General features: G+C 44.6%; 1 protein-coding gene across 2 annotated transcripts in view; it reads right to left on the bottom strand.

Moving 5' to 3' along the window:
* Window positions 1–1,368: 1,368 nt before the first annotated feature.
* LOC110505484 (centrosomal protein of 170 kDa protein B) overlaps window positions 1,369–26,043 on the bottom strand; it is a 43,158-nt gene continuing 18,483 nt past the window's right edge. The window contains exons 5-19 of one of the 2 annotated variants that reach the window (XM_036962582.1): window positions 25,542–25,600; window positions 23,959–24,109; window positions 11,275–11,388; window positions 9,702–10,187; window positions 8,660–9,618; window positions 8,282–8,431; window positions 7,641–7,758; window positions 5,854–7,539; window positions 4,354–4,582; window positions 3,533–3,668; window positions 2,972–3,109; window positions 2,721–2,809; window positions 2,308–2,401; window positions 2,162–2,213; window positions 1,369–2,014 (exon numbers count right to left, since the gene is read on the bottom strand). In XM_036962582.1, coding sequence (XP_036818477.1) covers window positions 1,788–2,014; window positions 2,162–2,213; window positions 2,308–2,401; window positions 2,721–2,809; window positions 2,972–3,109; window positions 3,533–3,668; window positions 4,354–4,582; window positions 5,854–7,539; window positions 7,641–7,758; window positions 8,282–8,431; window positions 8,660–9,618; window positions 9,702–10,187; window positions 11,275–11,388; window positions 23,959–24,109; window positions 25,542–25,600 — 4,688 coding nt within the window. In that variant the 3' untranslated portion in view covers window positions 1,369–1,787. The remainder of the gene's footprint in view (window positions 2,015–2,161; window positions 2,214–2,307; window positions 2,402–2,720; window positions 2,810–2,971; window positions 3,110–3,532; window positions 3,669–4,353; window positions 4,583–5,853; window positions 7,540–7,640; window positions 7,759–8,281; window positions 8,432–8,659; window positions 9,619–9,701; window positions 10,188–11,274; window positions 11,389–23,958; window positions 24,110–25,541; window positions 25,601–26,043) is intronic. The other variant, XM_036962583.1, reaches the window with a different exon arrangement.

A 26,043-nucleotide genomic window follows, 5' to 3' on the forward strand; every position in this document is an offset into this window, starting at 1 on the left:
AGTCTTTGATAAACCCAGTCACTGGTTTATCAAGGGATCCTGGAGAACGCCTTTCTACTTATTCATACATTTCATCAATCAAAGTCAAAATTGTATTTAATTGCATTAGTAAGAGATACTTAATTAAATAAAACATACTCAAGCAGATTTTAAATATACTGTGCTTTAAGTTCATTGCAGCAACACCTTCCTAATTAATGGAAATCACCGAAACATGTCAATAAAATGCATATAATCAAGTATGCTTTTGTGAAAGTGAGATCAACTGAGATAAGTATTCAGACTTTTTCCACATTGTTACGTTACAGCCTTATTCTAAAATGTACTAAATTATATTTTTTCTCCTCATCAATCTACACACAATAACCCATGACAAAGCGAAAACAGTTTTTTAGACTTTTGTGCAAATGTATAAAAGAAATAAACAGAAACACCTTATATACATAATTATTCAGACCCTTTGCTATGAGACTCGAAATTGAGCTCAGGTGCATCCTGTTTACATCCTTGAGATGTTTCTACAAATTGATTGGAGTCCACCTGTGGTCATTTCAATTGATTGGACATGACTTGGAAAGGTACACACCTGTCTATACAAGGTCCCACAGTTGACAGTGCATTTCTGAGCAAAAAAACAAGCCATAAGGCCGAAGAAATTGTCTGTAGAACTCAGAGACCCGATTGTATCGAGGCACAGATCTGGGTAAGGGTACCGAAACATTTCTGCAGTATTGAAAGTTCCCAAGAACACAGTGGCCTCCATAATTCTTAAATGGAAGAAGTTTGAGCAATCGGGGGAGAAGGGCCTTGTTCAGGGAGGTGACCAAGAACCCAATGATCACTCTGACAGAGCTCCAGAGTTCCTCTGTGGAGATGGGAGAACCTTCCAGAAGGACAACCATCTTTGCAGCACTCCACCAATCAGACCTTTATGGTAGTGGCCAGACAGAAGCCACTTCTCAGTAAAAGGCCCATGAAGCCTGCTTGGAGTTAGCGAAAAGGCACCTAAAGAATCTCAGGCCATGAGAAACAAGATTCTCTGATTTGATGAAACCAAGATTTAACTATTTGGCCTGAATGCAAAGCGTCACGTCTGGAGGAAGCCTGGCACCATCCCTACGGTAAATCATGGTGGTGGCAGCATCATGCTGTGGGGATGTTTTTCAGCAGCAGGGACTGTGAGACTAGTCCAGATTGAGGGAATGATGAACAATACAATTGTGCCAAGATTGTAGCGTCATACCCAAGACAACTCTAGGCTGTAATCGCTGCCAAAGGTGCTTCAACAATGTACTGAGTAAAGGGTCTGAATATTTATGTAAATATATTTCCGTTCTTCATTTTTAATACATTTGCAAACATTTCTAAAAACCTGTTTTTGCTTTGTTATTATGAGGTATTGTGTGTAGATTTATGAGGAGGAAAAACTATGTAATACAATTTAGAATAAGGCTGGAAGGTAGGAAAATGTGGGAAAAGTCAAGGGGTCTGAATACTTTACAAATGCACTGTATATGGCACAATAATGGCCTTGCCTTAAAGGGGTTTTCCCTCAGCTGAACTAACCAATTCATGGCTTTAGTATGTCTTCTACAATCTCCTTCTCACACCATGGCAGTTCAATACGCATTTCAGTTCTCTAGTAGTGTACACACAGTGCAGTAGTGTCATCGTGCAGTGGGGCCACAGTTGTCTCTAGCAGTACCCATTTCCCCCTCTCAAATCCACTCTCTCAACACCTGGGATTGTGGCGCAGCAGTGAAGAGGAGGCACTGTGTTCCAGAACCTCAGACCTCATAGCTCTCTGCCTCTGAGGCCATAGCTGATCTCCTGACACTCTCACTGGACCTGGAGCTGGAAGAGGAGACCCCACCCTCACCCCGCTGGGAACCTAATGATCTCCAGTCTCTCGAAGGGGCCCTGGATGGCCTTACACTGGCTGAGGAGGGGGAGATAGGAGTGGAAGTTTTGGCTGGTTCAAGGTTCCCACTGGGTTCAATGATGGTGTTGATGACTGGGAAGGGGACAGACAAATTTGGCACAAATCAACATCTGAAATGCTGAGGGAGAAAAGCAAATGACAAAAAAAGAAATAAAGCTTTTAAGTGATGCTTGTTTACATGGAGATTTTACTCAAGATTTGTGATGAAGGTGCACTTGCCTTCAAGTTGTCTCTGAACTCTTCTGAGCTCTTTGAGAATAGATGTGATTTCCTGAAATACAGATAGACATTTTACACTGCAGAGGGAAATAAACAATCATCGGAAATACCTATAAACCTGGTCCAATAAGTCTCGAAATACCAACCTTGTTTGAGCCTTTCAGGACAGGGATGTCATTTTCAGCATTGATCTTTGCTTCAATCTCCTCCCAAATGTCCTGTTTGTTGTGGAATAGTACCCTGAAAGCACAAAAAAAATCTAGCTTGAGTACAGACAAAGCAACCACGTATAAAATGAGGAATTACTAAACTGAATATCTGATGTCCCATATCTCCCTAAGGATAGACTATCTGCCCAACACAGCATATTCTACTCACTTTCAGTCCATTAACCATGCTGGCAGGCTGTGATCACTCACTTAGTCATGCAGAGCTAACTGCATATCAGAGAGGATTAATACAACTTCTCATCTGGTTCTGGTATGAGCTGTGGGGAGAATGGCCTGACAAAGTATTGTGAACTTTTACACATGCTTCTTGTCAAGGTAAACATTCTTACTTTATTTTCTCAGCTAGTTGCTCTGTGTTTTCTCGAATAGCCAGAGAGATCTGGGACACTGGATTCAGCATAAGGTCATCAACAACAACCTGGAGAGAGAGATGACAGACATTCAGTCAGCTCTCCACTTTACAAAGACAAGGCTGATCACCGCTGGGCTAAACAGCAACTTATCAAGAGACAATCTATTTGCTTTTAAATTTAAATTCTCAAAAGGGATTGAAATGGTATGAACAATGTTATTGTCTAACCTCTTCCTGGTTCCATCCTCTGTGCTTAGAGTTGTGTTCCTGCTCATTCATCATGGTCTGGTCGGGGTCCCCGGCAGCAGGTGAACCAGGGGGAGCTCTCTGGTAGTTCACACCAGCCTCAGGAATAGGATGGACCAACTGCAATACAACAGGAGCCAGACATTAGTTAAGGGTGGTTACGATATGTGCCAATCATAAGGTAACATATAGGAACAGAGCGATCAAGATGAATCCATGGATACGACCCCATTATTGACAGCGGAATGTTTTGCATTGGCCCCAGATGTGAGAGCAACCAATTTAAATGTTGTTGTGAGAGTGAACTGATAAATCTGCACCTGAGAAGGCTGGGCAGCCTGAGGAGATGGCTGTGCTGTCTGATAGCATGGAGTGAATGGAAACTCTTGGTTTAAAGGTTGAGTATGTCATCTCCAGCCATTGTAACATGAACCAGTAAAGACAGGTACGGATATACTTTAATGGGTGCTAAAGAAAATATATAAATTGAAAAGCTCTCCATCAGGCCCATAAGTGTGTGACTTGGCAGTGTGGTTAACATACCTCGTCCTGGGTGGTCATGGTAGAGGCAGGTGTGTTGGCCTCCACTCCAGAAGAGCTCTGAGGATCAGTATCACCAGCCACGTCATGGATCTCCCTGGCCAGGATGGCCAGATCTTTAGCCAGGTCCTGACTCAGTCTAGAAGGGGAGAACAGACCAACATAGGGACACCTCAGGCACTCTTCCAAGAGCGAAAAAAAGTGTTGCAGTTTTGAAGCAAGCTTTCAGAGGTTTTACACATTTTGCCATGGGGCGGAGAGACATTTTTGCAATTTTATAAGAAATGTAATGCTGTTTTTCTAATTTTGCCAAGGGGCAGAGATATTGTTTAGGGCATTTTTACAGCTAATTTCCTGTAATATCCCCACAAAATTGTCATGGGGTGGAGAGAATTCTTTTACAGTTTTAAAGCCAATTTTCTGCAATTCTATACATTTTGCCATGACTAATGCCATGTTAATTATATCTGAGTGAGAGTGACTAACAAAATCCATGGGGGCTCCCTGGATGTCAGGGTCCCGGTCAGTATTTGGCCATGATTACTACATGTTTAGATAGCTTGTTAGACAGACTTACCAATCAAATGATTGCTAGCCATCAGTGAGTGACTGCTAATGGCTAACATAAAAAGAGAAAAAATGCTGATGCACAAACAAATTTCTAACTCAATGTTGAGACACTGATTGAGATCCTAAAAATAAATAAATTATATATATATATATATATATATAAATAAATAAATTTAAAAAAAAGAGTCTGGTGCCCTAAGCGGCCGTTTATGCCTGGAGCCAGCCCTAGTTGTACCCCTGCTATCTCAACTCACTTTGCTATCTCAGCACTGTGGGAGGACCAGTTCTGGTAGGCGTCTCCCTCGTGACTCTCCTGGTCCGAGTCTCTTGAGCGGGCTCTGGGGCGCGGGGGGATGAGGGGCTGGGAGCGGGAGGCTGAGGGGGTCTGGGAGCGTTTGTGTTTAGGGGTGATCTGGTTACCAGAGTCATACTCCTCCTCCGAGGTGGAGGTATAGTCAGAGCCTTTCTGCCGTCGTCTGGAGCCTTGGAGCCATGAATTGGTTTGAACGGTGTTTGTGAGGTTAGGAGGATGAGGAGAAGGAAGGCAGGAAAAGACAGAGACACCATGAAAAGGACACCGCAAAAAAACTACAAACCCCAGATATCGCAAAAACACCCAAATATACCCCAGAGACCCATACAGAAGTGTTTTTGTAGAAGTGCTCATTCAGATGGTAAATGTACTGATGCAAGATCACAACCTGTCTTTCTGTATATGTTATTCATTAGGATTTTCTTTTATTCAAAAACATTCACAACCTGAAATGAGCACTCAACCCAACAATAGTAATGGCTACCGTAAAAAATAGTAATACTGTTGAAGACCATAGAAGAAGTCACAAAGTAAAGAGAAATGTAATTATTATCGCTCAAAGGATAATGTATTCGACATCTGACCCACAATACTCTCAGAATTTTCTAGACAGTCGTGTTATGATTGAACATTATATAATGATTATGAGAACATTGAGCAGATGGTATCCACTTTCACCACAGGTATTCTAGGGGAAATTCCACGGTAACAGAGTGATGCTGAGACTGATTTCACCTTAAAAGCTGTGTCAAACAAAAAAACAATAATTGCAAAGTAAGACAGACCATACAACTCCACAGTAACAGAATGGCAGTTTGTGCTGTCATTCTGTTACCAAACTTTGCATCTGCACTGTTCTTCAACTAAATGTGTTTTTGTAAGATTTTATGTGGAAATTGTTGAGTCATTGTGCATTGAGTTGTATAGTTTGTTGAACTTTGCAATCATTGGGTTTTGTTTTGCATACATTTTAAAGTGAAAAATCCGCATCTGTTACCGTGAAATTGCCCCTATAGAAAATAATTGCAGGGGTTATATTTAAATTACAAATAGAAATTCAGCATAAGTGTTGTTAGTGAAGGTCCTTATTAAAAGCCAAAGGTCAGGGACCTTTAAACCATGGCTCATGAAACAACTCTCCAGAAGAATACAACCTAGGCTTGCCCCCTTACTTGTTAGTTGAACTAATTGTCTCAAACTCACTTAAACCAATTCATCCAGATCATTAATAGGACTGGTCTCCTTTACGCAAACCTACATTGTGATGCTTCCAATCCAGAAGTTGACATTTTTATGTTTCATTACATTTCTGAAACATTTCAAGATTGTCTGGGACATATTTAAACACTTAAGACAGATGTTTCTACCTGTAATGACCACTTTGTCAAAAGACTAATGTTATATCATATTTTGCAAAGAGTAGATTGTGTGTGTAACTCACTGGCTGTGCTGCTGGTGTATTTGGCGCTGCTGGAGCGGCCGCGGGTGATGGGCTTGCAGGGAGCTCCAGAGGCCCTGCCTAGCACAGGCTTAGAGCTGGGTCTGGCGACGGAGGCCTTACGCCCAGAGCCGCTGTTGGACTCTGTGCTGCGGTTGGAGAAGCCTGTCCTGGCTGCGGAGGACTCTGTATCACTGGGAGTGGTGAAGGAGCTGGTCCTCTTCCGGGGCAGAGCCAGCATGTCCAGCCTGGAGAGCTGCTTCTTACTGTCCTTGGTGGTCCCACTGGCCTCCTGGGAGATCCTGTCCGTCTCTGTGCCCTCGTTGTCGGACGCCTCGCCCAGGCGAGCCCGACGAAGCATGGAGGCTCTAGTAGGCCTTGGGGCATACATGCTGTTGGAGCGGCTCAGGGCCTGGGACCCTTTGGAGGACTTAGAAGACTCCTCCTTCTGCAGGGGGGTGGTGTACTTCTTGCGTGCAGTGGGCCGGTAGCCCTCCTGGTCTGAAGAAATGGTATCAGGCCAGTAGGGTAAGTTGGAGCCCTGGGGGTCATCGCTAAAGTCCATGGAGCCATGTTTGCTCACACTACGTCTCATCCCCAGCCTCCTGCCTGGTTCAGGCTTACTATCTCTGCTATCTTCTCCCTGAGACCGCTGCTTTTCTGACAGGCGATTATGGGCTGACGGCTGGCGACTGGGCTCCTGGGTGAAGGAGCTGGCAGAGGACCTCTCCCTCTGAAGGCCACAGGTGATAGAGGGCTTCTTAGATCTGGTCTTGGGTGTAGTCTGGTTGCTGCGCTGGCTGGCAGTGCTGGCTGAGTCCATGTCAGACTCCCCAGACAGAGTGTCATCTATGGGGCAGGGAACTACATCAGTCTGGGCCTGGAGCTTGGCCTCCAGGGCAGCCAGAGCGTCCTCAGTCTCCTTGAGGTAGGAGTGGGTGTCCTGGCTGCAGATACCCTGGAACACCTCAGCAGGGTCTGGGTCATTCTGAGCAGGCTGGCTGGAGATGTGGGGGAGTCTGGTGACCTGTGCAGCATCACTTGGCTGGTCCTTAGTGAAGCTCTCCTGCCTGACCAGAGACACTGAGATCTCCTTGGGCTGAGGGCTGACTCTACCCTGGTAGTCCTGCTTGGGAGCTGACGAGTTGGGCTTCACAGTCTTCTGTGAGTCCTGTCCACCCCGTTGTTTGGTCAGGGTGGCTGTGGAGAACTGTGGTGTATTAGGAGGAGGTGGTAGTTTTCTCTCAGTCCTGGGCGTATTGGGTCTGGATCCCCGCTCCTCAGAGTCGATGTAGAATGATGTAGACTTGGGTGGAAGTCTGGGCCTCTCCTCTTCTCTGCTCTGAGATGAACTCTTGTCTGTCATATCTGGTGTGGGCGTCGTCCTCTGTTCTACGATGGAGCCGTCGTCTGACTTACTGGCATCACTCAGGCTGTCTGGGTCTAGGTCATCCTGTACAGACAGGTTGTGGAGTCCCTCCTGTGGACAGAGGGCTCTGGAGCTCTTCTCTCTGACATCATAGGTAGAGTAAGTGTCCTGATGGACAAGAATGCTGGGAGTTGGAGTCTCATTCTTCTCCACCAACGGTGCCTGAGGCAGAATCCGCCGTGTTCTGGAACTCTGGCCTTCTGATTCCACACTTTTGACGTTGTGACTGAGCATCGCCTGATAGCCGGTCCTCCCACCAACTGAATGGAAACAGAAGGATGCATTTTTTATGAAGTTGATAATCAGGGCTATAACTCATTATCATTTCAAATTCTGTGCAAATTCCCATCAGGTGACTTACCTCCTTCTGACAGCTCAATCTGTGAGGGGATGTCAAAGAGGCCTGAGGAAGGGCCAGAGTCTGTGTAGCTGTCTGCCAGGCTGGCCCAGCGAGACACCCACTTAGAACCACCAGACACCTGCATGAAGGATCACTAGTTATTCATGTCACAACAGCAGTCAGTAAACACAATAACGCTTACAATACAAGGAAAAATAACACAATCCCGTTCAAGAAATTATAATTTACGCTTTAAAAATCTATTAGGGAATAGACACATATACAGCTAGGGATGTTAGTGTCATTTTCAGATATAAAAAAATATCCTAGGATAGCAAAAACATGCCAACCGCCACAAAGCCATTCCTATTCCTCAAACCAAGGACACCACAAGAGAAAACCAGTTGGTCACATCCAAACCCAGCAGGAAGTAAAGAACTACAACACCACCATAAACCAAAAGACACTACACAAAATCTGCGAGGGAGATAAGGAGAAACCATGGAGAATCAAGAGACCAAAACATGCAGATTTGTGCTTCCCAGTTTATTGACCCAGTAGATGAATTAAATGACTGATTGATTGATTGATTGATTGTTTGTTTGTTTGATTGCGTTAGCTCTGGGAATCTGTCACCACACGGAGGCCGGCTGGGGGTTTACCTGCAGCTGATTCTGTCCCTGCCCTGGAGCTGGCCTTAGATCCACAGAGCTACTCTCCCTACGCTCCTCCCTGTCCTGAGCCTTAACAGGCTTATATGCTGCTGCTGCAGCGTCGCTGGGCTGCTCTGGCCCATCAACAACCCCAAACACCTGTCAGAAACAAAGCATGATGTGTGAATGCTGTCGCTCCAGGGCTGTCGGCTGCCAAGTCCTCTGCGCTCCTGTGTGACACCCATGAAGGCTTTTGTTAGATAGCATGGCTGTCGGATACTTGACAAAGCAGGTTCTCAGGCTGAAGCTCATGGCATGACAAGGTGTGATATTAAAACAAACTTGGAGAGATAAGACTATTACAGAGAGTAAGGCAAAAAGACTTGCCTGGTCTATCTTGCTGCGTGCCTCCACCACCTCTTCATCCTGGACCTCTGTCTCGATGGTGTAGGTGCCTGCTTCACTCAAGGCATCGTCCTCCTCATTCCCCAAGCTTCTGGGGCTTCCAACCTCCAGGATCCGTGCGGCCTCCAGGCTCCGTGCGGCCTCCAGGCTCCGTGCGGCCTCCAGGCTCCGTGCGGCCTCCAGGCTTCGTGCGGCCTCCATGGTGTGGTTGACCAGGGATATTAGAGGGGCTTTCAGGGGCACAGGCTGGTTGACGGTGGAGGTCTGAGTCAGATATGGGACAGGGGGCTGAGGGGGGCTTGGTGGGGTATGGTGGGAGTTGGGCACTGCTGCCATTTCTGTTGGTGGTGGGCTGATGGTAGGAGACACAGGTGAAGTCTTCCTCTCCCAGGTTGTGTTCATGCTCGGTCTAGTCTCCTGTCTGGACTCCCTCAGGAACTCAGCAGTGAAGTCCTGGGCCAGTTTAGACCTCCGGCCCACACTTCTAAAGGGCCTGGGCTGTATGGAGGAGGATTGGGAAGAGAAGCTAGTATTGATCCGATCCTCTGTCTTCTCCCGCCTCAGGGAGCCGGCCCTCTGGGGGCCTCCAGAGCCCGGGCCCTTCAGGGGTATGGTATACTGCTGGGTGTGGGAGCTGGGGCTCAACTTCTTCTCCAGCTTGTTCCTAAGGGCCGGGCTGTCGGGCTGGACTGTGTTGCTGGTGAAGGTCTGTGAACGCTTCTTGCGTGGATTGTCATCAAAGAACTCGATGACGAAGGCCTGCTGGGGGTCTTCTTTGCCCTGGCTCTGAGGAGGGGAGTGAGTCTCTGGAAGGGAGCTGGACAGAAGGTCCTCTGAGTCAGGGGGTGTGAAGGGTCTAGAGGGCTTTGACTGGATAACCTGCTTCCCGTTCACAACAGAATCCTCAGAGTTGCCCCGAGTCCCATCCTCATGGTGATGGCCTGACGGTAAATACAGAAACATGTTAACTTGAAAGCTCTGACAGTAACGGTGGATTCAGTGTATAAATCATTGAGTCACTCACCTGTGGAAGCCTTGTTGTAGATGGGCAGGTCACTGTTGGTGCTGAAAATGTCCTCTGTCCGAGACCACCTCTGCATCATGCGCACATCGCTTTGGTCCAGCCAATCAGCCACCTTGCTCTCTGCTGACATCACCTCCGTGGGTGCGGTGACCGCCTCCTTACTCAGGAGCTTGCGTTGCTGGCGGAAGGAGAACTTGGTCACATGGTCTTTGATCTTGATTTTACCAGGCATGCATTCATCAAACTCGATGGTGAAGGAGGCGTGGCTCTGCACCACAGGGGGTGTGGGGGTGGGGGTTGGGGGGAGAACAGGGACAGCAGGGGGGCCAGTGTCCTTAGTGGGAACCTCCTGGAGCTCCCGCTGCTGGAACTCCTTGGTGGGGATCTCAAAGTAGCTGGGCTCCCTGTGGTGCGAGTAGATGGACTTGGCCTGGCTATCTGACAGGGAGCCGTTGACCTCTTGTCTGTAGTTCTCGTTAGTATTCTCTGTAGGGGCAGACACAGGGGACAATATAGATAAATACTATACAGACCAATACTGTAAACTAGTGATTTTGGGGGGGCGGGGAAATCAATAAAGTTGAATATCGCAATATTATTTGACGATATTATATTGATATTTGATATCATTAGCATTAGCTAGCGCTTGTGAGCGCCAAAACTCACACTTTCATTTCCCTGACTGATCAAAACTAGTTTTATCATGCTCTCTCATCTTTCTGCAGCAGACATATAGTGAGCAATATTTTTGGAACATCAAATCGCAATATCGAATCACAATGCACAGAATTGTGAGAATCATGAGAAACGCAGGATATATCATAACGACACCTAATTATCATGATAATAACATATTGTGAGGTCCCTGGCAATTCCCAGCCCTACTGTAAACTGCAGGCACAAAGGATATGCAGTATGAGTTGGGTAAGGGAAGGAATCACAGACACTACTCGAATGAAATATTAAATATGCAAAGGAAAACAAATCACAGAAAAACTCTGCCAAGTATTCCCTATAAATCTGCAGCCACAAATAATAAGGTGGCTTGACTAAGTAAACAAACAAAAACATCAGCCAATCAATGGGTGCCAGGCCAGCTGGCCGTGAAGAAATGTCACTGTGGGAGCTTGGAGTCCAAAGGAGAGTGGTAATCTGTTCCAGCCAGGCTGGGCAGCATGAGGCTAACAGTCAACCTCCCTCCTCTCTCCTCCACCCTGTCCCCTGGTCTTACAGGGGTAATCCATCACGAGGCACTGCCCGCTGGCCTGGGATGGCCCTGGACCAACCTGGCTCAGTGTGACACTGGCAGCTCCTGGTCACTAGTCGGCACTACAGAGCTAAACACCATCCATCTCTCAATGGATGTATTGAAAACTTTTGGTGTGATGCATAACAAAGTATTATGCTTGCCACTCTAATCAAATACATTTGGCTGTAACCTTTATGAGTTAGCACAGCTAATAACAATATTGAAGTGCCAGGCCTCTTTCAGAGTGACATGCTCACGCTCACATATCCGGAGAAACAAATGAACTGATAGTATACGAATAGTAGAGAAGTGTTTGTTCAAGACCTGCAGGGTCCTCGTCTGGCTGCTGTCCTTCACCGTGTTCAGCATCATCCTCCCCCCACCACGACGGCTGCCCATACAGAGGAGTGGGTCTGGACACTGGAGCCTCGCTGGCCACTAACAGACACACACATGATAAGATACATGGACAGAGAGAGAATAGAGTGAGTACTGCAGCAACTGCCTTAATTTATAATATAAATATAAATATAATAAACACAAAAACTGAGTGATGTAATAGTCACATAGCAGAATGATTGCAAACCCTATAAAGTCTGGGTTTTAAGTGAAGCTGTGCATTGAAACATTACAAATAAGCGTAGCACAAACAGTCACAGTGGATAATATTCTGCATTTTGTCCTACTAAAATGTTTCATCAATTTAATAACTTTGATAAGAATCAGCCATTGGCAAAGCAGGTAGAGGGGCCTGGAGTTATGAGGTCACGTGATACACAATCCTCGGAGGAGGAGAATGAGACTGGACATGGTAATCCTATCTTCACTAAAGGGGGGAGATGCAGAAATATAACAAATGAGAAGCTTTTCAAACACTGGTTAACGATGACTCATCTCTCCAGAGCAGAACATTGAGACGAACTGATAACCTTCCATGTACAGTATATGGTCATACAGTACTTGCTGCTGTCCTGCTTGAATGCATTATCACGGTTGAGCCATGTAGTGGTGGTCCCTAGATTCTAAAAGGTCACTTCTATAGACGCCAAAATACAGGTTGGTTCCACGCGCGTTTCCATATATGAGAGGTTGCTGACACAGTTAAATTATATTTATTGTTAATTGATTGTCACACAGATTCTAGGTTGGTAAGTGGTTTATAATTCAATAACAAATAAACCAAAATATATTCTTTACATTTTCTTTATTTTATATAAAATTGCACTAACAAACCATATGAATCTGTTTTTATCCATCTCCTACATCTGACCAATAAGGGCACTAGGGCAGATTTCCTGTCACCCTCAATGTGATGACATCCAACAGCTGGTTGGCAAGCCCAGGGCACTAGCCTATATGGCATAAATCAGATTATCCACATGCCTGGTGTCTGTGAACTAAACAGACACATTAGGGCTCTCACACTGGAGTTGTAGTGCTTTGGTTTATTTAGGCCAAAGTGCTGTTGCCCAGGACACACAATAAGATATCAACAGAGAGAGGGAGGGAAACAGAAGGGCATGTCACTAATTCCATTTGGCTTACCCAATGCTTCATTTCTAGCTACACAGGATGGATGACACAGCCTAAAATGGTTTGTGGACTTTCTCTAGTGCCGCACTGAGTCATTTTAAGCTTTTCTATGTTGGTGTGTATCAGGAATGATGAAGCCGCTAATGAAAGACATGAAAATAAACTTTAAATCCAGAGCTCTTCTCAGGCAGTGGAAACCATAAGGATACATTTCCACATTACGTTCTACACCGAACAAAAATAAAATGCAACATCCAACAATTTCAAAGATTTTACTGAGTTACAGTTCATAAAAGGAAATCAGTCAAATGAAATAAATAAGTTAGGCCCTAATCTATAGATTTCATATGACTGGGAATACAGACTTCCATCGGTTGGTCACAGAAACCTTAAAAAAAAAAAAAAGTAGGGTGTGGATCAGAAAACCAGTCAGTATCTGGTGTTACCACCAAATCAAATCAAATTTTATTTGTCACATACACATGGTTAGCAGATGTTAATGCGAGTGTAGCGAAATGCTTGTGCTTCTAGTTCCGACAATGCAGTAATAACCAACAAGTAATCTAACTAACAATTCCAAAACTACTGTCTTATACACAGTGTAAGGGGATAAAGAATATGTACATAAGGATATATGAATGAGTGATGGTACAGAGCAGCATAGGCAGGATACAGTAGATGGTATCGAGTACAGTATATACATGAGGTGAGTATGTAAACAAAGTGGCCTAGTTAAAGTGGCTAGTGATACATGTATTACATAAGGATGCAGTCGATGATATAGAGTACAGTATATACGTATGCATATGAGATGAATAATGTAGGGTAAGTAACATTATATAAGGTAGCATTGTTTAAAGTGGCTAGTGATATATTTACATCATTTCCCATCAATTCCCATTATTAAAGTGGCTGGAGTTGAGTCAGTGTCAGTGTCAGTGTGTTGGCAGCAGCCGCTCAATGTTAGTGGTGGCTGTTTAACAGTCTGATGGCCTTGAGATAGAAGCTGTTTTTCAGTCTCTCGGTCCCAGCTTTGATGCACCTGTACTGACCTCGCCTTCTGGATGATAGCGGGGTGAACAGGCAGTGGCTCGGGTGGTTGATGTCCTTGATGATCTTTATGGCCTTCCTGTAACATCGGGTGGTGTAGGTGTCCTGGAGGGCAGGTAGTTTGCCCCCGGTGATGAGTTGTGCAGACCTCACTACCCTCTGGAGAGCCTTACGGTTGTGGGCGGAGCAGATGCCGTACCAGGCGGTGATACAGCCCGCCAGGATGCTCTCGATTGTGCATCTGTAGAAGTTTGTGAGTGCTTTTGGTGACAAACCGAATTTCTTCAGCCTCCTGAGGTTGAAGAGGCGCTGCTGCGCCTTCTTCACGATGCTGTCTGTGTGAGTGGACCAATTCAGTTTGTCTGTGATGTGTATGCCGAGGAACTTAAAACTTGCTACCCTCTCCACTACTGTTCCATCGATGTGGATAGGGGGGTGTTCCCTCTGCTGTTTCCTGAAGTCCACAATCATCTCCTTAGTTTTGTTGACGTTGAGTGTGAGGTTATTTTCCTGACACCACACTCCGAGGGCCCTCACCTCCTCCCTGTAGGCCGTCTCGTCGTTGTTGGTAATCAAGCCTACCACTGTTGTGTCGTCCGCAAACTTGATGATTGAGTTGGAGGCGTGCGTGGCCACGCAGTCGTGGGTGAACAGGGAGTACAGGAGAGGGCTCAGAACGCACCCTTGTGGGGCCCCAGTGTTGAGGATCAGCGGGGTGGAGATGTTGTTGCCTACCCTCACCACCTGGGGGCGGCCCGTCAGGAAGTCCAGTACCCAGTTGCACAGGGCGGGGTCGAGACCCACCATTTGCCTCATGCAGTGCAACATCTTCGCAAACATGCTCAATGGGTGACATGTCTGGTCAGTATGCAGGCCATGGAAAACTGGGACATTTTTAGCTTCCAAAAATTGTGTACAGATCCTTGTGACATGGGGCTGTGCATTACCATGCTGAAACATTAGGTGATGGCGGTGGATAAATGGCACGACATTGGTCGTTGTCCGTAACTTATGCTTGCCTATACCATAACCCCATGGGGAACTCTGTTCACAACATTGACATCACCAAACTGCTTGACCCCACACAACGCCATACGCTGTCTGCCATCTGCCCGATAAAGTTGAAACAGGGATTCATCTGTGAAGAGCACACTTCTCCAGCCTGCCAGTGGCCATTGAAGGTGAGCATTTTCACACTGAAGTCAATTACAACGCCGATCTGGAGTTAAGACCCTTGTGAGGATAACGGGCACGCAGATGAGCTTCCCTGAGACGGTTTCTGAGACTTTGTTCAGAAATTCTTTAGTTGTGCAAACCCACAGTTTCATCAGTTGTCCGGGTGGCTGGTCTCAGATGAGCCCAAAGGGGAAAAAGTCAGATGTGGAGGTCCTGGGCTGGTGTGATTACACATTTGAGGCAGTTGAGGCTGGTTGGACATACTGCCAAATTCTCTAAAACAACATTGAAGGCAGCTTAAGGTAGATAATGACCATTCAATTCTATGGCAACTGCTCTGGTGGATATTCCTGCAGTCAGCATGCCAATTGCACACTCCCTCAAAACTTGAGACCTCTGTGGCATTGTGTTGTATGTCAAAACTGCACATTTTACAGCTGCCTTTTACTGTCCCCTGTACAAGGTGTACCTGTGTAATGATCATGCTGTTTAAAATCAGCTTCTTGGATTATTTTAGCGAAGGAGAAATTCTCACTAACAGGGATGTAAACAAAACTGTGCACAAAATGTGAGAGAAATATGCTTTTTGTATGTATGGAACATTTCTGGGATGTTTTATTTCAGCTCATGAAACACTGTACCAACACTTGACATGTTGTGTTTATATTTTTGTTCAGTATATATTAAAAAGTACATGGCCTGTCAGGGTAGACTACAGTAGGCCAGACAAGGTCACCTCAGAGAGCCAGCAGGCTGCTTTACAGACAGCAAGAGGAGAAGACAGACTCCACAGTCCACACCCTATAAGACTTCAGGAAAAACAGACATTTCTGAGCCTCACAGTGTTGAGTCCCTGGACTGTCAACAGGGTGTGGCCTGTAGGGAACGGGACACTGGTCACCTCACCAGTCCAGCTGCTTCAGGAGGAAATAAAGAGTCAGTCAGCAGCTACATTAACCCATCTCATACAGGCAGAGTGGGATGAAGGCTGAATGTAAACATTTAAACTAAGTGTAAATGGCTGGAAGTCTGGCATGTCATAACCTTCTGACTGTCAGTAGTTAAAGCCACTAGTGATGGTCCATCCTTGCATTCCACTGCTGGATAATTGGTCTGGATGAACTGGATTACAGAGTGGGATCAGCTGGGTTAAAGGGTTTACTCTACTGTCATTGAACATGGTTGATCAACTTACAGTTATGGGAGCTATGACATCCAGTTTTAAAGATTGTGGAGCGAGACAGCAGTACTGCTTGTGAAGAGTTACAGTATATGATCAATACAAGTAGGCTTGGCTGGCTTACACAACCAACTGACATACCCAAATTCCAAATCCAAGTCATCAAGGCTATGTACAGTATGATGACAATTCAAGAGAAAACATCAAGTGATCAGTGAATTGTGCGTAAAAATGTGCCCCAATCATTGGTAATAAAGAGCTCTTTTGTCAAGTAGGGTTCATGTCTGCATCTTGTAAATTGAAACTATTTGAGAGTAGTGTGGAAATTGCTCAGCCAACAGCAGTCGTGTGTGTTTTGACCCTGTGAATGAAACTCATTCAAAACGCACTGCTTGAACCTTTGATTCCCCTGTGCTATTTAGATGTTTATCAATTTGCCAGAGGTACTGACTGTGTGTGTGAACAATGAACATTTCTACAATATTTGAAATAAGATAAAAAAATAAGATATCACTCATTGGAATCAGACAGTACATCCGTCAGCGATTTAGGAACATAACTGCCCTGAAAATCATAAAAGTAGAGCCCGACCAATGTGTTTTATCGGGTCCGATTCTTGGGAGACAAAAATTACTGATACCGACATAGCTGACTATGACAGGGGGGGGGGGGGGGGGGGGGGGGTCATTTTCCCACATTGAATTCTCATGATTTGTCATCCAGAAGAGCATTTGTCCTATAACTATGCTTCAAATGCTGATTTCATACATTGTGGCAATAATGACATCATGAGAATGGTCACAAGTGTTCAGATAAGCAAGTGTTCAAATAAGCAAGTGTTCAAATAAGCATGAAATACCATTTTATCATCCTATTTATTGAATATTGGTTGAATTATCGTCCGATACTAGGGCTGTTACGGTGAACACATTACCACCACATCGGCGGTCGTGACCATTTAGTCAAGGTAACTAGGCTTCTTCAAGCTCTGATGCTGCCGATGGTCATTCGTAGCCTACCAAACTTGCTAACTGCCTGGTACTAATCACTGTGACATCAATGCATTTTTTCCCAAAATTCAAATCAAAACACTTCATGAGAGCCAATGAGCACGTTGCGCAACATTTCTCTCTGCAATTGCGAGAGAAAACAGAGTTTTGATAGCATCTTTTAAAGAAGTGGAGGACCTATCATCTTTCTATAGGCTTGGCCTACTATTTATTTCTCAATTTCTTAATATTAAGCACATTGCTTTGCAACAGGAGTATAGCCTACCTGGCTGGCATGAAAATGAACCACGGGAAAAGTGCTCTCCATTAGCTATTTAAGTGCATAGATGACATGTATTTAGTTTCCCCATTCCCTTGAGTGCATGATAATGGTCCATTCTAAATCAAAACTTATTTCACACAGGGAAAGGGATCTGAATACTTTCAGGATGCACTGTATATGCTTAAAGTTATTTATGAAACTTTAGATGAGACATACGTTGGGCTATATGTTTTGATTTTTAATACATTCTAAGGTTGCATGATGCGACTCGAATAATGATGATTTGAAAAAAGGCACGAGTTCTGCTTTGTTTCTTGTGCAGGCTGCACACAATTCATCAGTCTCTCATTCCCTATTTAGCAAGCCCTTGATAATATTCCCACCAGGCCTTGAATTTCCTGGCAGCTTCCCCCTTGTGTGTCCATAACGACCCCTAAAAAAATCAATACCTTTTGAGACCAAAGTGGCCGTTGTGGGCTTAATAAAATAATTATAATTCCCTTCTCCCGGCTGCCATGCTCCGAAGCACCTCTCACTCACACGTCACGTGCTCTCGGGTCCTTCTCAAAGCCTCTCGGCTAAGAAGTAGGCTACAAGTGAAGACGCACACATCAGGGATGCAACTGCGCACGTCCTTCTTATCGAATTTCGAGGCGCATATTGAAGATGCTAGAACTGTCCACGTTTAGCCTACTTGTCGTCAGCAACAAGATGAGTAGGCCTAACAAACAGCAAAAGCACTGGCCTATGTCAATATGCTATCGCCCATAGTACAAAAGTTGACCTATTCTATTGGAAGAAGAAATACATATTCCAAACATACTCTGGGACAGTTGTGGGATGCAATAGACCCCAAATTATACAACCACTCGCATCAAAAAAACTTTAAAAGCAATGAGGCTGATGCAACAGATCAGAACGTTAGCCTAATAGTTTATCAACATTTTAAGCTATTTATTCGCATTATAAGCGCAGCAATGCACTTAAGGCAGTAGGCTATAGGCATGAATGTTCCAAGATGCAGTCAATTAGCGGGAAAACGCTATTCTCATAAGTAACCACAAAATGTGATTATGCATGTAATGCTTTATTATAAAAGCAGCATTTTTATGGTGAAAATGATCTTCCCCAAACGTGAAACTCATACACCGCCTATGTTTGCCAATAAGGCTCTTCACCGGTTGTAAAGCGGATTAATATGCTTAATTTTGAGTTATTTGGCCACTTTAGTCAAAACATATAGGCCTATGGGCTAGGCTACATGAGGTGTGCGACTATGAAAAGTTGCGCTTTGCTGCACGTAATGGGGATCATTCACAAGTGATAATACATAATTCACAAGTGATAGGCTATTATCACCCATCAGACTATTCTTCATTTAATGTGGTCTTTACCTATTCTAAAATAGGTAAAATAACAAATGTTCCACAGAAATCTACACAAACACTTTTACAAATGCACAATAGAGAGCATCATGTATCACCGACTGGTACGGTAACTGCACCGTCCGTAACCGCAGGGCTCATTAGAGTGAGGCGGTCTGCCCAACGCTTCACCCAGGGCACACTGCCTGCCCTCCAGAACACCAACAGCACCCGATGTCACAGAAAGGCTAAAAAGCTGATCAAGGATATCAACCACCTGATCCAAAGCCTGTTCACCCCGCTATCATCCAGAAGGCGAGGTCAATAGAGGTGCATCAAAGCTGGGACAGAAGCTGTTTTTCAGTCTCTCGATCTCAAGGCCATCAGACTGTTAAACAGCCATCTCTAACATTGAGTGGCTGCTGCCAACATACTGACATCTCTAGCCACTATAATAATGAAAAATGCATTCAATAAATGTATCACTAGCCACTTTAAACAATGCCACTTTATAATACATTTACACTTTACATACCTTACATTACTCATCTCATATGTATATACTGTCCTCTATACCATCTACTGCATCTTGCCTATGCTTTTCGGCCAACGCTCATTCATATATTTTTATGTACATGTTCTTATTCATTCCTTTACACTTGTGTGTATAAGGTAGTTGTTGTGAAATTGTTAGGGTAGATTACTTGTTAGATATTACTGCATGGTCAGAACTAGAAGCACAAGTATTTCACTACACTCGCATTAACATCTGCTAACCGTGTGTATGTGACAAATAAAATTAGATTTGAAGTCCATGGAGAATAAGAGCACCTCCTCCCAGCTGCCCACTGCACTGAGGCAGTGAATTTCAATAAGCTTTTCTCTATGGCTAGCCATGCTTTCCACCTGGCTACCCCAACAGGTCTGCACCCCCAACAGCAACTTGTCCAAGTCTCCCCCATTTCTCCTTCACCCAAATCCAGATAGCTGATGTTCTGAAAGAGCTGCAAAATCTGGACCTAAACAAATCAGCTGGGCTAGACAAAATGGACCCTCTCTTTCAAAAATGTTCCGCCTCAACCCCTTTTGCTAGCCTGTTCAACCTCTTTCGTATCGTCCGAGATCCCTAAAGATTGGAAAGCTGCCGCGGTCATCCCCCTCTTCAAAAGGGGGATGAACCAAACTGTTACAGACCTATACCTATCCAACCCTGCCTTTCTAACGTCTTCGAAAGGCAAATCAAAAAACAGATCACCGGACATTTCAAATCCCACCGTACATTCTCCGCTATGCAATCTGGTTTCCGAGGTGGTCATGGGTGCACCTCAGCCACACTCAAGGTCCTAAACGATATCATAACCGCCATCAACAAAAGACAATATTGTGCAGCCATATTCGTCGACCGAGCCAAGGCTTTCGACTCTGTCAATCACCGCATTCTTATCGGCAGACTCATCAGCCTTGGTTTCTCAAATGACTGCCTCGCCTGGTTCACCAACTACTTCTCAGACAGAGTTCAGTGTGTCAAATCGGAGGGCCTGTTGTCCGGACCTCTGGCAGTCTCTATGGGGATGCCACTTGGGCCGACTCTCTTCTCTGTATACATCAATGATGTCGCTCCTGCTGCTGGTGATTTCCTGATCCACCTCTACGCAGACGACACCATTCTGTATACTTCTGGCCCTTCTTTGGAAACTGTGTTGACTAACCTCCAGACAAGCTTCAATGCCATACAACCCTCCTTCTGTGGCCTCCAAATGCTCTTAAATGCAAGTAAAACTAAATGCATGCTCATAAACCGATCTCTGCCCGCAACACTACTCTGCACGGTTCTGACTTAGAATATGTGGACAACTACAAATACCTAGGTGTCTGGTTAGACTGTAAACTCTCCTTCCAGACTCACATTAAGCATCTCCAATCCAAAATTAAATCTAGAATCAGCTTCCTATTTCGCAACAAAGCATCCTTCACTCATGCTGCCAAACATACCCTCGTAAAACTGACTATCCTACCGATCCTCGACTTCGGCGATGTCATTTACAAAATAGCCTACAACACTCTACTCAGCAAATTGGATGAAGTCTATCACAGTGCCATCCATTTTGTCATCAAAGCCCCATATACTACCCACCACTACGACCTGTATGCTGGCTCTCGCTTCATATTCATCGCCAAACCCACTGGTACTGGTCACCATAGCAGCACGCACTGCAGCAGGTATAGTTCACTGGTCACCTCCAAAGCCAACTCCTCCTTTGGCCGCCTTTCCTTACAGTTCTCTCCTGCCAATGACTGGAACTAATTGCAAAAATCACTGAGGCTGGAGACATACAGTGGGGAGAACAAGTATTTGATACACTGCCGATTTGCAGGTTTTCCTACTTACAAAGCATGTAGAGGTCTGTTATTGTTATCATAGGTACATTTCAACTGTGAGAGACGGAATCTAAAACAAAAATCCAGAAAAATCACATTGTATGATTTTTAAGTAATTAATTTGCATTTTATTGCATGAATAAGTATTTGATCACCTACCAACCAGTAAGAATTCCGGCTCTCACAGACCTGTTAGTTTTTCTTTAAGAAGCCCTCCTGTTCTCCACTCATTACCTGTATTAACTGCACAGGTTTGAACTCGTTACCTGTATAAAAGACACCTGTCCACACACTCAAACAAACTCCAACCTCCCCACAATGGTCAAGACCAGAGAGCTGTCTCTGACATCAGGGCTAAATTGTAGACCTGCACAAGGCTGGGATGGGCTACAGGACAATAGGCAAGCAGCTTGGTGAGAAGGCAACAACTGTTGGCACAATTGGGGCGGCAAGGTAGCCTAGTGGTTAGAGCGTTGGACTAGTAACCGGAAGGTTGCAAGTTCAAACCCCCGAGCTGACAAGGTAGAAATCTGTCGTTCTGCCCCTGAACAGGCAGTTAACCCACTAGGCCGTCATTGAAAATAAGAATTTGTTCTTAACTGACTTGCCTAGTTAAATAAAGGTAAAAATAAAAAAATTATTAGAAAATGGAAGTTCAAGATGACGTCTGGGATCTCACCTCGTGAGGCATCAATGATCATGAGGAAGGTGAGGGATCAGCCCAGAACCATACCATACGGCAGGACCTGGTCAATGACCTGAAGAGAGCTGGGACCACAGTCTCAAAGAAAACCATTAGTAACACACTACGCCGTCATGGATTAAAATCCTGCAGCACACGCAAGGTCCCCCTGCTCAAGCCAATGCATGTCCAGGCCCATTTGAAGTTTGCCAATGACCATCTGGATGATCCAGAGGGGGAATGGGAGAAGGTCATGTGGTTTAAAACTCCACTCTCCGTGTTTGGAGGAAGAAGGATGAGGAACACCATACCAACTGTGAAGCATGGAGGGGGATGCTTTTCTGCAAAGGGGACAGGACGACTGCACCGTATTGAGGGGAGAATTATGGTCAGATATGCCAAATGTATGTAGAGATGAGTAAAGTTGGTCTAGAGTTATTTTCTTCTTGTTGCACATGTAACATGCTGGTAGAAATTAGGTGAAACGTATTTAAGTTTCCCTGCATTAAAGTCCCGGCCACTAGGCGCACCGCCTCTGGATGAGCATTTTCTTGTTTGCTTATACAGTTTTATACAGCTTGTTGAGAGTGGTCTTAGTGCCAGCATCGGTTTGTGATGGTAAATAGACAGCTATGAAAAATATGAAAACTCTTGGTAAATAGTGTGGTCTACAGTTTATCATGATAGACTAAGTGAGGCGAGCAAAACCTTGATACTTCCTTAACATTTGATTTCGCACACCAGCTGACAAATAGACACATAGACAAATTGACAAATAGACACAGACCGCGACCCCTTGCCTTACTGGAGGAAGCGGTTCTGTCTTGCACGGAAAAACCAGCCAACTGTATATTATCCATGTCGCCGTTCAGCCACGACTCAGTGAAACCTAAGATATTCAAGTTTTTAATGTCCCGTTGGTAGGAAAGTCTTGAACCCGAGCACATTCAATTTATTCTCCAATGATTGCACGTTGGCCAATAGAATGGATGGTAGAGGCGGGTTACCCACTCGCTGACAAATTCTCACAAGGCCCCCAGACCTGCGTCCCCTGCATCGGCCCTTCTTTCATTCAAATTATGGGGATTTGGGCCTGGTCGGGTAACTGGAGTAAATTCTTCACGTCCGACTTGTTAAACCTCTAATGACTCCCCATCCCGCATGAGGGAGCGTAATCATAGCCTGACACTAATTAGCATAACGCAACAGACAAATATTCCTAGAAAATATTCCTATTCATGAAAATCACAAATGAAATATATTGAGACACAGCTTAGCCTTTTGTTAATCACCCTGTCATCTCAGATTTTCAAAATATGCTTTACAGCCAAAGCTAGACAAGCATTTGTGTAAGTTTATCGATAGCCTAGCATAGCATTTTGTCCAGCTAGCAGCAGGTAACTTGGTCACGGAAATCAGAAAAGCAATCAAATTAAATTGTTTACCTTTGATGAGCTTCGGATGTTTTCACTCACGAGACTCCCAGTTAGATAGCAAATGTTCATTTTTTTCCAAAAATATTATTTTTGTAGGCGAAATAGCTCCGTTTGTTCTTCACGTTTGGCTGAGAAATCGCCCGGAAATTGCAGTCACGAAAACGGCGAAAAATATTCAAAATTAGCTCCATAATATCGACAGAAACATGGCAAACGTTGTTTATAATCAATCCTCAAGGTGTTTTTCAAATATCTATTCGATAATATATCCATCGGGACAATTCGTTTTTCAGTAGGACCGATTGGAGTAATGGCTACCTCTGTATTTTACGCGAGAATCTCTCCGGGAGCATCAGGTGACCACTTGCGCAATGTAGCCGCTTACAGGTATTCTTCAACATAAATGCGTAAAACTACGTCACAATGCTGTAGACACCTTCGGGAATACGGAGAAAGAGTAATCTGGTTGATAGCCCACTGCTCAATAGGGACGCATTGGAACGCAGCGCTTTCAAAACATGAGGCACTTCCGGATTGGATTTTTCTCAGGCTTTCGCCCGCAACATCAGTTCTGTTATACTCACAGACAATATTTTTTCTATCCTAAGCTGTCAATTATATGCATATTCTAGCATCTTGTCCTGACAAAATATCCCGTTTACTACGTTTACTACGGGAACATTTTTTTTCCAAAAATGAAAATACTGCCCCCTAGTCACAACAGGTTATTAAAGAAAAAAAATCTTTGTCTAGTTCGAGGAGAGTAATCGCCAAAAAAAAAAAATATTGGTGAGGAGCCCGTAAAACGTCAGCCAACTCGTCCGGCTCCATTCTTCTACATTTGCAGAGAAAATTCATAGGCCTGGTCTATAATGTAGGATAGCACCTAAACTGTGGTCTCTAGAAGAAAAGGACAACAGGACTGGGCAAGGTTACCTGCTGCGAGGGCAGCTTTACCCTCGGCTTTCTCCTGTTTGGAGCGAAATGAGTCTCTGGTTCTCTCCTCAGCATGCTGCCTCTCTTTCTCCCTCTTCCTGGCTTCCAGGGCCTTCATACTCATCTCTAGCTGGCTGGTGTACTTCTCATGCTAATAAAAACAAAAGGGAAAACAGGAAATAAAAATAAAAAACACAAAAGGGAAAACAGGAAATTAAAAAGCCCCTACCGGACTATCACTCACATTCATAGATGACATGTACAGTGCATTCGGAAAGTATTCAGACCCCTTGACTTTTTCCATATTTTGTTTCTACACACAATACCCCATAACGACAAAGCAAAAACAGGATTTTAGACATTTTTACCTTTTTTTAAATATCACATTTACATAAGTATTCAGACCCTTCACTCAGTACTTTGTTGAAGCACCTTTGGTAGCGATTACAGCCTCAAGTCTTCTTTGGTATGAAGCTACAAGCTTGGCACACCTGTATTTGGGGAGTTTCTCCCATTCTTCTCTGCAGATCCTCTCAAGTGCTGTCAGGTTGGATGGGGAGAATCACTAGACATTTTATTTTCAGGTCTCGCCAGAGATCGGGTTTAAGTCCGGGCTCTGGCTGGGCCACTCAAGGACATTCAGAGACTGGTCCCGAAGCCATTCCTGCTTTGTCTTGGCTTGGCTGTGTTCTAAGATCCTGAGGGGTCTGGAGCAGGTTTTCATCATAGATCTCTCTGTACTTTGCGCCGTTCATCTTTCCCCTCGATCCTGACTAGTCTCCCAGTCCCTGCCTCTGAAAAACATCCCCACAACATGATGCTGCCACCACTGTCCTTTACTGTAGGGATGGTGCCGGGTTTTCTCAAGACATGACGCTTGGCACTCAGGCCAAAGTGTTCAATCTTGGTTTCATCAGACCAGAGAATCTTGTTTCTCATGGTCTGAGAGTCTTTTAGTAGCCTTTTGGCAAACTCCAAGTTGACCTGTCATGTGCCTTTTACTGAGGACTGGCTTCCGTCTGGCCACTTTACCATAATGGCCTGAACCATCTCTGCGGCCTGAGTGCTGCAGACATGGTTCCAAACTTCTTCCATTTAAGAATGGGGGAGAAGGCCACTGTGTTCTTGGGGGATCTTCAACGCTGCAGACATGTTTTTCTACTCTTCACGAGATCTGTGCCTTGACATAATCCTGTCTTGGAGCTCTACGGACAATTCCTTCAACCTCATGGCTTTGTTTTTGCTCTAACATGCACTGTCAACTGTGGGACCCTTATATAGACAGGTGTGCGCCTTTCCAAACCATGTCCAATCAATTGAATTTACCACAAGCGGACTCCAATCAAGTTGTAGAAACATCAAGGATGATCAATGGAAACAGGATGCAGCTGAGCTCAATTTTGAGTATTATAGCAAAGGGTCTGAGGGTTTTCGCTTTGTCATTATGGGGTAGTGTGTGTAGATTGATGAGGAAGAAATATTGTATCCATTTCAGAATAAGGCTGTAACGTAACAAAATGTGGGAAAAGTCAATGGTCTGAATACTTTCCGAATGCACTGTACATGTGGACGTTCTCACTTACTTTGAGAGCCTCCTCTGGCACCTTGTGTTGACTCCTCTCCAGGATGTACACATGAGAATGTGAAAGCAGAGTTAAGGAAAGCATATTCAAACTGGAGCCATTGGGTTAGAATAATACATGTCACTGACACTTGCCATTTTGGGTAATTATTAGTCTGTGCAGTTCTTGAAGCTCTAACTTTCTGAGAACTCAAGACATGTGACATGTAGCATGCATGGTAAGTTCTGGTAACGCATACTAAACGTCTACCTTTAAGCAGCTTTTGTCCCAGTTATCGAAACTCATTTTCACTATTCGTGTTTTTCAGCTCAGAGGTTCAAGGGTCCAAAAGATTTTCAGTCCAGAGTTGGACATAATCCAAAACCCCTGACTCAAACCACAGGGAATTAACATATTGGGAGAGTTTGGTGCACAAACCAGAGAGGGAAAAGAAAATGAATGTTTTAAATTCCTTTCAACCAGCAAGTATAGACCAAAGCCTTATGGAATTCAATTGTTTGTA

The sequence above is a fragment of the Oncorhynchus mykiss genome, chromosome 25 (genome assembly GCF_013265735.2).
Source record: "Oncorhynchus mykiss isolate Arlee chromosome 25, USDA_OmykA_1.1, whole genome shotgun sequence".
NCBI lineage: Eukaryota > Metazoa > Chordata > Actinopteri > Salmoniformes > Salmonidae > Oncorhynchus > Oncorhynchus mykiss.